Source organism: Pinus tabuliformis, chromosome 4_1 (assembly GCF_031772625.1).
Source record: "Pinus tabuliformis cultivar Carrire ecotype Pingquan chromosome 4_1, CPIR1, whole genome shotgun sequence".
In the NCBI taxonomy this organism is placed as follows: Eukaryota; Viridiplantae; Streptophyta; class Pinopsida; order Pinales; family Pinaceae; genus Pinus; species Pinus tabuliformis.
Genome location: NC_142303.1, coordinates 418,558,919 through 418,576,765, shown reverse-complemented (window position 1 = coordinate 418,576,765; position 17,847 = coordinate 418,558,919). Strand labels below are relative to the sequence as shown.

The 17,847-nt window shown below is 39.7% G+C and overlaps 1 protein-coding gene across 2 annotated transcripts in view; it reads left to right on the top strand.

The window, feature by feature from the left end:
• ISA1 (isoamylase 1) overlaps nucleotides 1-17,847 on the top strand; it is a 255,664-nt gene that overhangs the window by 50,178 nt on the left and 187,639 nt on the right. For both annotated transcript variants that reach the window (XM_089419849.1, XM_089419848.1), the window contains one exon: nucleotides 6,893-7,045. In XM_089419849.1, coding sequence (XP_089275975.1) covers nucleotides 6,893-7,045 — 153 coding nt within the window. The remainder of the gene's footprint in view (nucleotides 1-6,892; nucleotides 7,046-17,847) is intronic.

Genomic DNA, 17,847 nt, shown 5'->3' with positions numbered 1-17,847 from the left:
GAAGCAGTCAACAAATGTCTGGAGACCTACCTCAGGTGTTTCACTTCAGAAAAGCAACATCTATGGGTACAGTGGTTACCTCTAGTCGAATGGTGGTATAATACTAACTATCATGCCACCACCAAAATGACTCCATATGAAGCAGTTTATGGTCAACTCCCTCCTTCACCTACTTCTTATATCCAGGGATGCTCGAAGGTACAAGCAGTGGATCAACTCCTACAGAACTGTGCAACCATGCTGGCCCACCTCAAAGAGAATCTCCATCAAGCTCAAAATCGCATGAAGCAACAGGCAGACCAACATTGTTCAGAGCGCAAATTTCAAGAAGGGGATCAGGTATTCTTGAGGCTGCAACCATATAAGCAAACATCACTCAAAGACAAGGGTTGTCAGAAATTATCTCCAAAATTCTACGGACCGTATCAAATACTTCAGCGCATCGGAGAAGTAGCCTACAAGCTAGCCTTGCCACCCACTGCAAAAATCCATCCCGTCTTCCATGTCTCATGCCTCAAGAAAGTGGTTGGGAACCATTGCAGAATTCAAACCAGTCTATCGGAATTGGATGAAGAAGGTTCAATCTGGCTCCAACCTGAACAGGTTCTTGACACGCAAGAATGGCACCTGCGCGGCCGCATGATCAAGGAAGTCCTCGTCAAGTGGAAAGACACCTCTCCAGAAGATGCGACCTGGGAACCAGCCACTGTTCTTCAACAGTTTCCGCAGCTTCAGCCTTGAGGACAAGGCTATTTTTATGGGGGAGGGCATGTTAGGGTCCAACCCTAACCCCCTTATTTATGTAATAGGGTCGAGTCATAGTTATAGTTAGTTAAAGAGTCAATAAAGCCCATATTAATAATTGTAAGTGGTTGACCCGCATTTAAATAAGGGACCACAATTAGTTGCAAATGGGCCATGGTATTAGATAGATGGTATTAATAAGAACCATGGCACTGACCCATGGTATTGCATGTATGAATCCTATATAAAGGATAGAGACTCCCTTGAGGAGCGTCGTGTCTTATTTTGTAATTGAGCCCAGCTCTATTGGAGGTTGCCCCCTCGAAGAGGCAAGTGAACATTACTTTCTTTTCTGAATAATAAAATACATGTCGTTATTTCTTATTGTTCTGTGTTCTAGGTATATTTCTTCGCATATTTGGTATTCTGGTATCTTCTCGTAGGTCAAGAGCATAACAAATGGTAAATCTCGGTAGGGAGAATGTAGCCATATAAGGAGCACCAATATTTCCGAAAGGAGGAAAAGGACTAGGGTTCCCATCAAAAGGAATTCCTTGATCGGTGGACTCCGGATTTGTCGCCATATGTCTCAACCTAAGATCAACTATGGAGCGAGCGTGGAGGATGTTATCCGCGATCAATTAATTTTATTTTAATCAAAGTAACATAACAAAACAAAAGAGGGATAATCTAGGAAAAGGATTACCAAGCAACTATGAACTGTAGAATACCTCCCGACGAACCGAGAAGTACAGGCAGGCAATCTCCCCGAATGCTGTGTTCGGTGTATCACAGTGTACAAGGCGGCCGACTCGGTTACCTAAGGATGGATAGCAGCCTAGTGTTGTCCTCCCATATATACCCGAAAGTACGTGGAGGCCCAATATGTATTAGCACTGTCTAATGCAAAACCGCACAGTAAGAGCATTGCCATATACTTTACGTATTGTAAGACTGCCCTATATACCCGAAGGTACATGGATGAGTTACGATATGCTCATGTACGTGGAATGAGGTATCACACTCGGGATGTATTGCAGACAAGTTAGCGACAGCTGCTATGTTTACGATGCCAGAACACGTCTCTAGCCTAGACCTCTAAATGTTTTTCGTTAGGTGCCAATGCTCCATTAGGTCAATTCAAATAAATTTTAAGTTGATCTCCTTTAGAATTTGCCTTTCAAGGTTCACCACGTGATGTATGTTTGCAATTCCTAAAATGCAACTAATATGATAAGCATTATTTTCATTCAATTGAACAATGAAAACCTTAGCTAGTAGGGATAGAGCAATCAGATCTTTGACAAAGAGCAAAGAGCACATCTAATGCAATTTCCCTAGCTATTCCTTTCAAGCATTCACAAACTACAATATGAACGATGCAAGTTTTTCTTTTCGAATCCCTTAATGTTATGATGAACAAAAAGGAAACTAATGCACATACAATCAATCAATCTTTTTATAAGAACGAAGACTTTACGACAATTCAATTTCGAAGGAAAAGAAGACTTTTACGACACTTTCTTTCGAACAAAGATTAATCAACTATATTCTAACTTTGACTATAGATCGATAATGACAAAGAAAACATTTAAGAAATATTAATTAATCAAGTCAAAGTAGGGCTGGAAAGAGAAATTACAAGTTGATTTCAGAGACATACTACAATCATTGATCTTTCAGCAAGCATAAACAGAAGGAAATTTGGAGAAAAAACCCAATCCAAAGGTGAAAATTTTCCCTAAGGTGGATCAGTGTAGGTCAAAGAGGGCCTAACTGCGCTGCAGAGCACTGTCTCTCACTCAAGGGTGCTCTGCAGAGCACTGTCCCCTGACCAAGCCTGCGCTGATTCCTGAGAGGCCACTCAAGAGTCATCTAACCTCAATTTTTTGACCAAAAAACACTTCAAAAAGGCTGAAATAAGATCAATGAAGGTAAGCAAAGTCTACTAGAGTGTCCTAGGATGTGGATAAGCTACTTGGAACGATGATCATTCCCCAGCGGAGTCGCCAATTTGTTTTGGAGAATTTGGTATCTACGGATAAATACTAATTCCCTAGATAAGTAGCCATATCTAGAACAACAGTTTAAAGCACTTTAGCCTTTTCCTATAAGAATAGATAAGACAAAGAGGATGAGAAGACCTACTTGTAGTTTCGCTTTCCTCTTGTCTCCTTTGTATCGATTCTGTCGCTCCTTCCCGTACTTAACACGCTTGAGAAGTACCTGTGAACACAAACAAAAGACAAAGAACTGATCAAAGCAAAAGATCTATTGAATACAAGTAAATCGAATCATATATATTTCACACATATAAGCATCATATAACAATGCAAACATATGGGAAAAAGGTTCAAATACTTTATTGAATAGAAGAAGGAATTACAACCATCAAGTCTGATTTGAAGTCACTCCTCTAGCTTTGGTTCCATCCACATCACATCATAAGCATGACATTCCGGCAGCATAACGACACTTACAATAGTCTCAATTCTCAAACTAACATTATCTCCTTACAATTCATCAAAGTCTAGCCCCTGATCACTTAGATGAGTGGTCAATTTATAGGGAGATGAAGGAGGTTTTGTCATAAATGGTGGTATTGAATGGCCTTCCATACTTAGAATTAGTTCCATGGAGGAAGGGATGAGAGGATAGGATGCATCTTAACTCATTCCTCATCCATTTTCGAGCTTATAGGAGTTGATAAGTGAGGGAACCTTCTAGATGACTCCAAAAGATAAGAATATTCCTTAAACCCTATGTGAATTTTGGTCAAACTCGCCCAACGTAGGTGAAAGGAAGCCTAAGTGCTCTGCAGAGCACCCTGGCATGGACTTAACTTCTTTGCAGTGCACCCTTACATGGGCCTACCTGCGTTGGTCCCTTTAGAGGTCATTTCAGGATGTCTTCATGTCATGAAACTGTCTGGGAAGGAGGCATTCAAAAGGGTGACTTGTTTAGGGCATGTAGCAACTGAAATTAGGGTTTGATGAGCCCAAAAACACTGATCTGGATGATGGGAGTGATGTGCCCAAATGAATTTGTAACAAAGTGGATCCCAACAACTACTATTTTCTAGTAATGCATTTGTCAAGGAGGACAGAAATGTAATATTTTATCGTATTCCTGGGAGAACTAATGGATCCAGGTTAACAATTACTCTTTATTATAAGAGGTGTTGAGCTCAAGCCTATATAAAGGTTTGCTGTTTCTCTTTCATATGGTGTGGTTGGTTTGGGGAGTGTTCCCGTTGGGCTTAATTGATATCTAGAAGGTAATGCAATAGCAAAGGTTTCTATCCTATAAGATGCATGTATTGGGTTTCACTTGTTAAATGCTACTGATGGAAATACCTGTAATAAGATATGCTTTGAAGGGCTAATGCATGGGTAAGATTGTACCCTTCTTCTTCAATTTGAGTTGTTGCAACTGACCTATTAGAAGTGTCTTCTTGGTGGTTGATCTCCCTTTCAATATTTGTAATGTTTATTTGATGGAAACGTCATTGTGATTGCCAAATCTCATATTTCAAGCTTGTTGGAATTACATTTTTTCCATTTGATAAACACACCCACAAGCTATCTTTAGAGGTTTCCCTTAAATGGGTTATCCAAGTATATTTCACATTTGATATTAACAAATATTGTAGTTTGTTCATTTCAACTCTTTCATGCCTGGATGATATGTAAAAACATCACTCGTAGTTTGATCCTTCAACTCCATGCCCAATAGATAGACACTAGTATCAATCTATTCATAATCATTTCATTTTCTTATACTACAACACTTGTTCTACTAAAGCCACTCTTCATTTCAACTTGAGCCCTTATTGCAAGTTTGAGAATCCCCTTTTTAGGAATCCTACCTTAGGGAATCCACCCTTAAGTTTGAGAAGATCCAAAATAAAGTGTAAAGACAGTTGGTGAGGTGACATTGGCATTCCTCTTGGTTGCGCATAGCCTAGTACCAATCTTTTGGACTTATAATCTAAATGTGCTATTTTGTGAGGTAACAGGAGGGACTTTGGAAATTCACTACCAGGACTAGAAGGATTGGAGCATGCTGGCTTACCAGAAGGCTCTTCTTTCCTTATAATTTGTCAGCCATTAGAGACATCACTAGTTTTTCCCCAGCTGAAGATTGAATTAAGCTACAAATTGACATGCAGTGGCCTTTTTGGAGAGATTGGAGGTGGATATTCAGGAAACCCCTTCAACAATATGAATCTCCTTTATCTTTTGTCCTTAATGCTAGATGAGTTTCATTCGACCTTGAGGTTTGATGGATTCAGTGGTTGCACAGAGTATGGTCTTGCCATTTGAGCTACAAGGTTTGGGTCTTTGTTTGGTTGGTTTGTTTATTAGGGGCTTCTCTTCAAAACTTGTCTTGCTAAAAGTGGGCTGTTAGATGGGTTATGCCCATATTGAGAGACCTTGAAGCATCTTTTATGGCACTGTAATGTGGAAATTTCTACAAATCAGCTAGCTCTGATACCATGTAGAAATTCTCATTGTAGATCACCTGATAATGCAATATACTAAAGCAAAATACTTGATCTACTTCTACAAACAAACTTGCGGAAGCTTAATCGATTTTGAGCAAGATCAAATAGAACACATATAACAGATGAAGAAGAAATCATACACATGAAACACAAAAGAATACTCTAGGGAAAGCCTCAGCTAAAAACCCCACTATCTGTATTATCATACAAGTGGAAATATCTCCGGATTACACAAAGCTTTAGCTCACAAGCTATCCAGCTCTCAATACAATTCCTCAATGCTGCTCATAGACTGAATAGACACAACGCATGCCTTCCTCCAGTCCTCCAAGCCTCCTATTTCCTTGCGCAGTTTCTCTTGGGTCCTCGAGCTGCCACCTGTGTGTAATTACCTCTCACTGCTCACCAACCTCTGAAATAACTGCGCAATCCTGAAGGAGATAATTCCTTCTGCATGGATGAGTTTCCTTTATAGGAAAATTCCTCCAACTGATAGTACACTGTCCCTTCTTCTGATCTCAACTGGGTCTCTGTCTGAACTGACATGCATGAGTTATTTATTAGAGAATATTCAGTTATCTGAAGTACACTAGTTACATGCATGCATGCATTAACTAACTGTACACACAATCAGTTCCACAAACTGTTGGAACTAATCTAACTGGACTTAACTTAGTTAATTGAGCTAACTAATTACAACTCAAATACAACTCATCCTTATCTCCTTAATTAAGGGATAACCTCCTCAATCAAAGGGATAATTGTTGCATGTCTTCACATAGACTTCATGTTTGATTTTCTCCAACTAATTAACTCAAGATGAATTAATTACTTTTCAAACAGCCGCTAAGATCAAATTCGAATTTTAATTCTCAATTTTAGTTCAGGGACTAACTAAAATTGGAATGTATCCCGAAATGCTATTTTTAGCATTTCTATTTTATCATTCCTTGTTGCTATTTCCAACACTGGTACCTAAGATGCTATTTATAGCATTTCTTGTTGCTATTTTCAACATGTAACTTAGCTAGAACATGCTGGAGGTTGGTGCAGGATCATCACTTATTCCTGCCCATTGTCAGCTTCAATGGCGTGTGACTGTTCTTGGGAATCATACATTTTTTTTTATGAGGTCAGTCCTGTCAATATTTTTGATCACGCTCAGTGAGAAGAGATATTTATGCAACTGTCTGCCAAAGGTTATATCATGAAGGATGCCAAAGAGTTCAGTGCTGTAGTGTTTTTGAATTTTTTGCAACTGAGGAAGAGGATATGATTCACATTGTATATCTCCTTTTCATTTTGGTTTTCCTTTTTTCAGCTACTATGTAATTGTTTCTGCTATAATGTGAGTCGTAATTTGCAAAAAAAGTACTCCACTTAGTTAATCCCCCAAAATAATACAATATTTGAAATTAAGGAGAATAATACTCTGAACAGTTGTTGCATATCACTCAGCGTACTTTGCTTGTGTTGAAACTTGACATACAACAAACAAAACCTATATTCTGTTACATTGTTGTGTATATGCTTTTGATGGTATGGAACTGCATGGTTGTCTTTTGCTTTCAATTGTTGTTGAAATATCCGTATTCTTAATCTTATAACTTATTGGTTTCCGTCATTTGGCTGTGATTGCAGTTTGATTGGGAAGGAGATCTACCTCTGAAACTTCCCCAGAGGGACCTTTTTATTTACGAAATGCATGTTCGTGGTTTTACTAACCATAATTCAAGCAGGGTTAATTATCCAGGGACATATCTTGGCATGGTTGAGAAACTTGAACACTTGAAGGTCTGTGTTCTAACATTTTTAGTTTGAAGGTGTATTTTTAATCATATAGTATACGCATGGTTGAGAAATTTGAACACTCGAAGGTCTGTGTTGTATCATTTTTAGTTTGAAGGCGTATTTTTAATTGTATAGTATACATGTGCACACGTTTAACTTCTGCCTGTGGCTTGGTACAGATTGTTTGCACAAAATATTTGCTTAGCTAGCTTCAAAAGTGATTTAAATGCCAAATTTGTTCCAAGGGTGAAATCAAACCTGCATTTTAGGCAAATGATCATTGTCAATATAGCAATAATTCAAGTTGTTAAGACAGTTTAGGTGTATGTGATAAAGGAACTTCAGGTTCTATTAACACTCAAAACTGTCTGGTTCCAAATGCTGACTCTAAAATAGTTAATGCTTGAACTATGAGTTTTAAAAAGTAACTGGAAAAAGTACACTGTCACCTCGTATGGTCTCTCTGCACTTGGGGTTAATGCTTGTTAACCTTGGGGAAATCCCTATGCAATTTGGAAACCAAATGTGAACATTGAAGATCAAAAGCACTTCCAAACTGCAAATTGTACTTGCTGTAATATAGAAAATTGGACATGTAATTTGTTATAAAACACACAAAACAGCAGCAAAGGCGGCATATTTACACTTGAGGATGGATTTCTGCCTCAGGAAACATGTAAACTGTCGTTAGAAGATGAAAATTTATCCTTCAAAGTGCAGATTTACATGTGGAAATACAAGAAACAGCAAGCTTTAAAGATACAAATTATGAATTAAAATCGTAGTGCCTTGAATTTTGTGGTTATGGAGTTGGAAGTTCAACAAAAAGGAAGCAATTTGGGATGTTAATCAATTCAGAAGATTTAAGGAAAGCAAGAGACATATTCAACAGTCAAGATATAGCTGCCAGATAGATGTTACCTTTTTTACGAAAGTTGCAAGTACCAAAAAGTTTGGGGGATATTAGAATCAACAATAAAGCACTCCAAGCTAGATGTTACCTTTTTTACCAAAGTTGCAAGTACCAAAATGTTTGGGGGATATTAGAATCAACAATAAAGCACTCCAAGCGACATCCAATCACTTCCAAAACATCTTTCTCATCAATATTCAGGGATGAATTCACATGAACAAGATGGGAGTAACCTTTACCTTTGACTTATAATTATGATTTCTCACATTCATTGAAATTGAAAAATCGGGTGTGAAGACTATTACCACAAAATCTAGCAGGCCTTGGAGAGGGAAACCCTACAAAACAAGAGCTATACAAAGTGCTAACATTGGGGTAGAGGCCCAATGTCACCTTGGCCAAAACCCCCTGCTCTTTATGAACTTTCACTGATGGGAGGAATCCCTACGGTTTTGAGATTTTTTGACGGCGATAGGTATTCATATGGTCAAGTCCTAAGGGAAAGGGTTTCTTACAATGATATTCAACTAAGCCAAGGCTCATGAAACCCTCAAGAAAGTCCTCAAGTTGAGGGGAAATGAGACTAGGGTTTCCCTCTTGGAGCAACACCTAGGGCAAGAGATTTTATGGATGAAATTTGAGTGGATGCCCACCAAACTTGAAGGTTAGATATCCTAGACCCTAAGCTTGATGTTTAGGCTTTCAAATCACTAAGAAACTTAGATGCAAGCCCTAGATTTTTGCCCTATCCTTAAAAGGACCTATTTTAAGGCGAGAAAATTATGGAGAAAATTTAGGATTGATCACCAATGAGTTGGACTAGTGCCTTGTCCTTTAGGCATACAGAGTCAAGGATGTGATATATAGGCCAAAGTTGTTGCTAAGGAGGCTGAAATTTGATGCCCTAGGTATCAAATTTCCAACATTTACCCACTCAATGATAAATCGATTTTAATGGAGAGTTATAAGAATTCCTCCACTAGGAACATTCATTACATATTATACAATGAGTGACATATGCAATTCTCAACTAGATAGCCTTTAAAATTTATTTTCAACAAATTAGGAAACAATCAAGTATAATCTAGAAGCAACAATTCCATACATTAGACAATTTCAAAATGATAATCTTCAACATTAGGCACTTACAATAATCTTCACCAAAGAAATAGCTCCAAAGGCAATCCAAAATAGCTTCCAAATATCAAAATGCATTCCGAGAATTTCCAATAGCCAAGAAGGAACAAGTGAGTTTCTCTCAAGAAGTTGAATTCCAAATGTGATAATGACGAGAGACTAAATGACGTCTCTCATATTTATACATGTCTAATGTAATACGCAACCTAGAATGATGAGTATTTGATGAGTATTTGGGTTTCGAGATCTATGTAATACTCAACCTAGAATGACAAAGTCTATTAAAATGCAGAATAGGGTCACTATCATTGATGACCAAGTCTTTTAAGGACAAAATGTTACTGTTGCCACAATGTTTTTGAGAAAGCAAAGTTACTTGTTTTGGAAAGACCAAGGATAATCATAAGATGAAACATCCTTGATTGATTGATGACAAGGATGGATTTCATCACATGTATAAAGAGCATATTGATTCTAGGTTTTTGACATTTGACTATGAAAATTGGAAATCTAGGGTTTGAAAACCCTAGCAAGCTAAGGGGCTTGGATAAGAAAACCTTAGGGTTTATGGACAAAACCCTAGAACTGAACCTAGATCATTGTTTTCGTTGAAAGAAGAAACCCTAGATCATGCAAGGAAGGAATGGCATCATACGGATGATGAGGATGAGGTTGATAAATTTGCAAGATGGATGCGAGAAGGCTAAGATCAATAGGGAGCTGACATTTTAAAAAAGATAAGCACTTTATATATCTCTTCCTTGATTATTATTCTTGTTGTTGTTTTACTATTAGTTAGCCTCTTGTCTTTGTTTCTTTTGCTGGGTTGTAATTGTTCTTCCATGGCCTCCAAGTGAGGATTGCAGGTACATAGAGAAGGCTGCCAAGGCTTTGGCGGCAGATGGAAGTGGTGGAAGAACAAAGCAAAGCTTGTGACAAGAGGTCTTTCCCAAAATCAACGATTTGTGTTGAGAGATATAGTAGTAGATGAGATCTGAGTTTAGAGGGAGTAGGCAGATAAACAAGTTTGAAATATACCTTGATTATGCGGAAGCTAAGAAACCAAATTTGTCCTAAACCCTCTGCGTGTCCCGAATCAGTCGAATTAGACATGATTCGTTGGGACATGTTGTTATGTTCTTGACTTGTGTGAAATTCCAGAATACCAAATATGCGAAGAAATACAACCTAGAACACAGAACAAAATGAGAAAAACAGCTAGTATTTTATTATTCAGAGATGAAAGCAATGTTCACTTGCCTCTTCGAGGGGGCAACCTCCAGCAGAGCAGAGCTCGATTACAAAATAAGACTCGATCCTATTACATAAATAAAGGGGTTAGGGTTGGACCCTAACATGCCCTCCCCCATAAAAGCAGCGTTGTCCTCAAGGCTGAAGCTGCGGAAACTGCTGAAGAATAGTGGCTAGTTCCCAGGTCGCATCTTCTGGAGAGGTGTCTTTCCACTTGACGAGGACTTCCTTGATCATGCGGCCGCGCAGATGTCGTTCTCGCGTATCAAGGACCTGTTCAGGTTGGAGCCAGAGTGACCCTTCTTCATTCAATTCAGGTAAACTGGTTTGAATTCTGCAATTGTTCCCCACAACTTTCTTGAGGCATGATACATGGAAGACTGGATGGATTTTTGAAGTTGATGGCAAAGCTAGCTTGTAGGCTACTGCTCCAATGTGCTGAAGTATTTGATAAGGTCCGTAGAATTTTGGAGCTAATTTTTGGTAGCCCTTTTCTTTGAGCGATATTTGCTTATATGGTTGCAGCTGCAGGAATACCTAATCCCCTTCTTGAAATGTGCGCTCTGAATTATGTTGGTCTGCATGTTGTTTCATGCGATTCTGAGCTTGATGGAGATTATCTTTGAGACGGGCTAGCATGGCTGCACGGTTTTGTAGGAGTTGATCCACTGCTTGCACTTTAGAGCATCCAGGGATATAAGAAATAGTTGAAGGTGGGAGTTGACCATACACTGCTTCATATGGGGTCATCTTGGTGGCTGCATAATAGTTAGTATTATACCACCATTCAGCTAGAGGTAGCCACTGTACCCATTGATGTTGCTTTTCTGAAGTGAAGCACCTTAGGTATGTCTCCAAACATTTGTTGACTGCTTCAGTTTAACCATCAGTTTGGGGATGATAGGAAGTACTTAGTTGGAGTTGGGTGCCTTGTAGCTTGAAAAGTTCTTGCCAAAAGTTACTGATCAGACACAATGGAAGTGGGCATGCCATGCAGTTTGAAGATCTGGTCCATGAAAGCTTGAGCCACCAAAGTGGAGGTAAATGGGTGGGGTAGAGCGCAAAAATGAGCATATTTAGAAAGTCTGTCCACAACCACCATGATGACTAATTTGTTGCCTGACTTCGAAATACCAGTAATGAAATCCATAGAAACATCCATCCAGATTGAGGCAGGGATGGGCAATGGTTGTAAGGTGCCTGGTGACTTGATTGTTTCTCCTTTATGGCGTTGACACACATCACATTCAGCTACAAAAGTAAGAATGTCAGTTTTCATGCCTGTCCAAAAGAAAGAACGATGAGTGCAAGCATAAGTCTTTTGAAAGCCTGCATGGCCTGCAGTGGGAGATGAGTGCAACTCTGCCAAAATGCGTGTTTTGAGGGTGGATGTTGGTGATATAACTACTCTATCCTTGTAGCGAAGAATCTCATCCTTCCAAGAGTAGCCAACTGAGGAATTAGGATCTGCTCTCAAGTTATTAATGAGTTGGGAGAGAGAGGGATGTGAAAACCATTCCTTCCGGGCTTCTTCAATCCAATCTGGTATGGGAAGAGAGATTGATAGCAGGGTGCTTTCATCCTCAAATTGCCGTGATAAAGCATTCACTACTACATTGTCACACCCTTTCTTGTAAATTATCTCATAATCATATCCCAACATTTTGGCCAGCCATTTATTTTGTTGGGCCAAGGATAAACGTTGCTCCAAAAAATATTTGAGGCTTTGATGCTCTGTGCAGATTTGGAAACGCTGCACCAATAAGTATGGTCCCCAGGTATCTATGGCATGTAAGATGGCCATCATCTCCTTCTCATAGGTAGATTGTCCCAGATGTTTCTCACTCAGTTGTTGGCTGGTGAAAGCCAAGGGTCGACGTCGACCTTCCTGCATTAAGACAATACCAATACCAGTACCTGAAGCATTACATTCAATCACAAAAGATTTGGTGAAGTTGGGTAGTGCCAATACAGGAGTGGAACACATGGCCTGTTTGAGAGTCATAAACGCTTGTTGTGCTGCATCAGTCCAGAGGAATGCTTTTTTCTTGAGAAGGTTAGTGAGGGGTCTAGCAATGCGACCATAATTGTGGACAAATTTGCGATAGTAGCCGGTGAGACCCAAGAATTCCCTCAAACTCTTCAAGGTTTTTGGTTGGGGCCAATCTTGCATTGCCTGTATCTTTTTGGGATCCACTCGGACACCTTCATGACCCATAATGTGGCCCAAATACTCGACTTCTTCCATGCCAAAAGAGCACTTGGACAATTTGACAAATAATTTATGATTCCGGAGCAGTTGCAAGAGCAGGTCTACATGTTGAAGATGTTTTTCCCAGGTTAGGCTGTAGATGAGAATGTCATCAAAGAAAACGAGGACAAATTTTCAGAGATATGATTTCAACAGGTGATTCATGAGGCTTTGAAAAGTGGATGGGGCATTACAAAGACCAAATGGCATGACCAGGAATTCATAATGGTCTTCATGTGTTAGGTCCCTATACTACTAGTGTAACCCCTTATTTTTATTAGTACAACCCCCTTATTATATTGTTGTGCCCATGTAGTCCCCATATTATTATTATTGTGCCCCATAGAAGGCTGCTATTGTTATTATTGTGCCCTTAGATTATTATTGTTATGTCGGCTCTGATTATATTATGACCCCTTAGACTTCTATATATAGAAAGGAGGTCTTGTCATTTGTATCATTTAAGAATTGTTCATTTGTGTAATGTAAAGGAGGTTTCCCCCTCGAAGAGGCTTATTTCTAAGGCGTTGATTTATCTTTTCTATCTTTTTGTGAGCTGGTTTCATAACGTTTGGTATCAGAGCTTTGGATTCTAGGGTTTCGTTGCTCCAAACATGTCATCGTGGCATTTTCGCTATAACTTTTTTTCTGCGACGTTTCAGAAGCTAAACAAAAAACCCATTTGAGAAGAAATCTCGTTGAATCTCGGGTCCGAATTTCAGAGCTTGTCTCGCTATATTTTCGGAAATATGATATGAGGAAGTTATAGTTTTTGCAAGCTCCAGAATTTCATCTAAAATAGGTCATCGTGGAATTTTCGCTATAACGTTTTCGCTACGAAGTTTCAGAAGCTAAAACAAAAACCCATTTGAGAAGAAATCGGTCTGAACCTAGGTCCGAATTTTAGATCTTGTCTCGCTATATTTTTGAATATATGATCTGAGGAAGTTAGGGTTTTTGTAGACTCCCGAATTACATCTTAAACAGGTGACCTTGGGAAAATCGTCATAACTTTCTCTCTGAGCATCAGATTGAAATTTCGTAAGAAGTTACAGAAAGAGGACAGACTGTAGTCTTTGTGTGTATTTTTCAGATCCGAAGGTCAAAACAGTGACACGTGGCACGTCATACAAGTTCGCTATTCTGAAAAGGTGTATAATCAGGTCATCTTGGGAGATTGTGCATAACTCTTTCTTGGAGAATCCAATTTCGATCAGACTGGTGGCATTGGAAAGAGGACACAGAGGACTATGGATGGTCGCGATTTCAGAACTGGAAGATCTGAAATTACAGAGTTATAGTTGTTTCAAGTTCGAGCTCCTAAAATCAAGAAAAAGCGAGATGAGGAAGTTTGATGGCAAGGATCCGGTAAATTGGATACTACAGATGGAGAAATATTTTGATCTACATGGTGTACCATTGTTACAAAAGGTATGTATTGCATCTAATTATTTAGAACCGAATCAATTTTTATGGTATAAAGGGCTTTGTTCTCGTAAACCACTTGTCACGTGGTCAATTTTCATGGAGGAAATGATAGCACATTATGAGGATACAAAGAGAAACACCTTCTTTAGCCAATTGATAAATCTCAAACAAAAGTGTTCAATGGCAGAGCACATTGAGGACTTTCAAAAATTGAATATAAGGGAAAATGATATTCCAAAGAAGCAGAGGATTGATGTCTCCATAGGGACTTTAAAGGATAATATTCACCACGAGGTTCGTCTTTGGGAACCTGATTCATTGGAGAAGGCATTCAGGTTGGAAAGAAAAATTACGGAAACAAGAAATTCTACCCCTCACAACTATAAACATGGAAGTGTTGTTTCTCCTAGCCTTCCACAACCTACAAGGGTGACACCACAACAATTGGAAGAAAAAAGAGAAAAAGGGCTTTGTTACAATTGTGATAGCAAATGCACTAAAGGTCATAAGTGTGCTGAGAAGAAATTATTTTGCATAGATTATGAAGAGGAGGAAGAAAATGGATCATGAGAGTCTTAAATACTTTTTAGAACAAATATTATCTTTAGAAGAACAGAAAAAATGGGTCACAAATATGTTGGGTTATGACTTTGACATCATCTATAGAAAAGAGAAGCAAAATTTTGTTGTAGATGCACTCTCAAGAAAGGATGAGGATGTGGTTTTGTGCTATTTCTATTATCCAACCAGATTGGATACACGAAGCAAGGGATGAATGGAAAAAGGACGAAGAAGTGTGGCCACTCATTCAAAAGTTGCAGAAGATCCCAGTTCAAACAATATTGCCAGAACTTTACAAGGAAGGAAAAATCATATTGGAACCTGGAGCATTCACAGAAACAAGAACTCGACAGATACGAAATCGATCAATTTCAGAGTATCTCATCAAGTGGAAGAACTTACCCGCTGAAGATTCCACATGGGAGGACAAGAATTTTGTACAGAAGCGTCAAGAACTACTCAAGTGTTGAGGACAACACTTTTTGAAGGAGAGGGGCATGTTAGGTCCATATACTACTAGTGTAACCCCTTATTTTTATTAGTACAACCCCCTTATTATATTGTTGTGCCCATGTAGTCCCCATATTATTATTATTGTGCCCCATAGAAGCCTACTATTATTATTATTGTGCCCTTAGATTATTATTGTTATGTCGGCTCTGATTATATTATGACCCCTTAGACTCCTATATATAGAAAGGAGGTCTTGTCATTTGTATCATCTAAGAATTGTTCATTTGTGTAATGTAAAGGAGGTTGCCCCCTCGAAGAGGCTTATTTCTAAGGCGTTGATCTATCTTTTCTATCTTTTTGTGAGCTGGTTTCATAACATCATGAGTTCGGAAAGCAGTTTTGGGAATGTCTACTTCTTTCATGCGTATTTGGTGATAGCTAGAGCGAAGATCTAGCTTAGTAAAGAATTGAGCACCATGTAGTTCATCCAACAGATCATCAACAGTTGGTATAGGGAATTTGTTTTTGACCGTGAGCTTGTTGAGGGCCCTGAAGTTTGGACACATGTGCCATTCCCCATCTTTCTTGAGCACCATGATCACTGGTGATGAACAAGGACTGATGCTGGGACGAATGACACTGGCTTCAAGGAGTTCCTTGATGATTTTTTCAATTTCATTCTTTTGGGCGAAAGGATATCGATATGGCCGCACATTCGGCGGTTGTGCCCTTGGGACCAAAGTGATGCTATGATCATGTTCCCCTCTAGAGGGTGGAAGCTATTTAGGTTTGTCAAATACCTGCTGGTGTCGATTCAAGACCTGTTGCATGTCAGGATGAATATGAAGAGTAGTGGGCTCGATGGCCTAGATGGCATTAAACTGGGTGATAACTCCATGATGGCCCTTTTTCAACAACTTTTCCATGCGATGTGAGCTGATGATAGAAGGAGCACTTGCCTGGAGTCCACGGAGGGTATGCGTGTGGTCATTCTGCTTAAAGCTCATATATAACTCCTGGAAATCCATGGTGATTGGGCCTAGTGTGCGAAGCCATTCAGCACCCAAGACAATGTCACAACCACCCATGTTAATCGCAAACATGTGGGTCTTTAGGTGGTAGTCTCCATCTGAAATTTGATATTTTCGCAGCGAGTGCTGCCACTATCAATCAATACTACTATAGGGCGATGTTTAATAAAGCCTCTGATTTTGAGAGTTTGGGGTGCAGAAATGCTTGCCAAAGCATGTAGCGAGATAACTGGTTCCTCTGGCGTAGCTGGGAGTTCATTGTCCTGCTGGGTTTCCTCAACTTCATCCTCTGGTCCCTCAAGGGGTGGGGCTTCCTCAGATGAGTTGTGATCAGTAACATCAATTTGAAAGAATTTGGGTTCCTTGCATTTATGCCCGGGGGAGTATTTGTCATCACAGTAGTAGCACAATCCTTGTTTTCTTCTTTCAGCCATTTCTGCTGGAGACACCTTTTGAACCTTAAGTGTTTGGGTAGGGCCCTGAGCCTGGGTGGGGCGTCCCTTGGCTATGAAATTTGGACGAGGAGACTGGGCAGCTAAAGCACGTTCCACTTCGATAGCCTTGTTGCAAGCGTCTATCCATGTAGGTGGGTGGTGCATCCAGACATGTGCTTGGATGGCTTCTTTGAGACCACTTATAAAACATTCCAAGTAGAATTCATCACCTAGACCTTCTGTGCGGATGGCCAATGTCTCAAAGGCTACAATGTATTCTTTTACTGTGCCTGTCTATCGGAGCTTAGTAAGATGACCCAAAAAATTAGAGTCTCTATCAAAGCGGTCACAAAGAGATTTTGAGAACACCTGCCAAGTTATGTTCCTGGGATAGCATTTCCGATGCCACTGCCACCATTGCCATCTCTCTTGGTCCAAGTAAAAGACTCCCACACGTAGTTTAGTTTGATCATCTCGGATATCATTTAGAAGGAAATATTGTTCCATTTGTGCTACCCATACTATTGGATTAGAGCCATCAAATTTATACATGTCCAACTTGGGTGGGCGAGGGTGAGAATGTTGGTGGTTTCCATGGAAGTGAAGATGATGGCTAGATTCTCCTTCAAGGTCTTCATTAATACCATGTGCCGTCGAATGCAACCCCGACGTGCTCACTTTGAATTGTGTCAAGAATTGCTTCATCTGGTCCGCTAGGCTCTGGAAAGAATCCAACTTTTCTTCAAGGTGCTCGATCTTCTCGTTGGCCATGACTTGAGCTCTAGTTGCTACCATACACAGATCTTGGTCACTTGTCATCACTTTGACAAAATTTGGGACCGCCCGAAAATTGAAGCTGACAAGTGAATGGTACTACTGTGATCAGCTCGTCATCCTGATTCTTATGGGCTAAGTCTCTTGTAAGCGCCCCGGGATTTTTTTGCTTTTATTACTCCAAATGGAGTTATACTCCCGCTTATCAATACTGCAGTGCCCAAATTCGAGAAAACTTGATCCTGCCCAATGTCTTGCGAGAATCGCTCCAAGCTATAGGAGTCACAAGCCTCACTGCGCGAATGGTCTGATCTGCCTGCAAAACCCCCAACTGCTGAATGTGAGTTGGACTGCGGTGGCGACAGAACCCCAACTGCTAGATCTGATCTGGCAAATAAGATAATGGGCGATCTTCAGAGAGTCGAGGGAATTATGGTCTCAAAGGAGTGTTTGGTGCTATAGATCGCAATATACATAACGGTCCAACAATAGTACTCAACCCAATCTTTCAGGGCACTAACTAAGGAGGATCAATCGTACTCTTAGCCGTACTACCCGACTACTCTATCGTA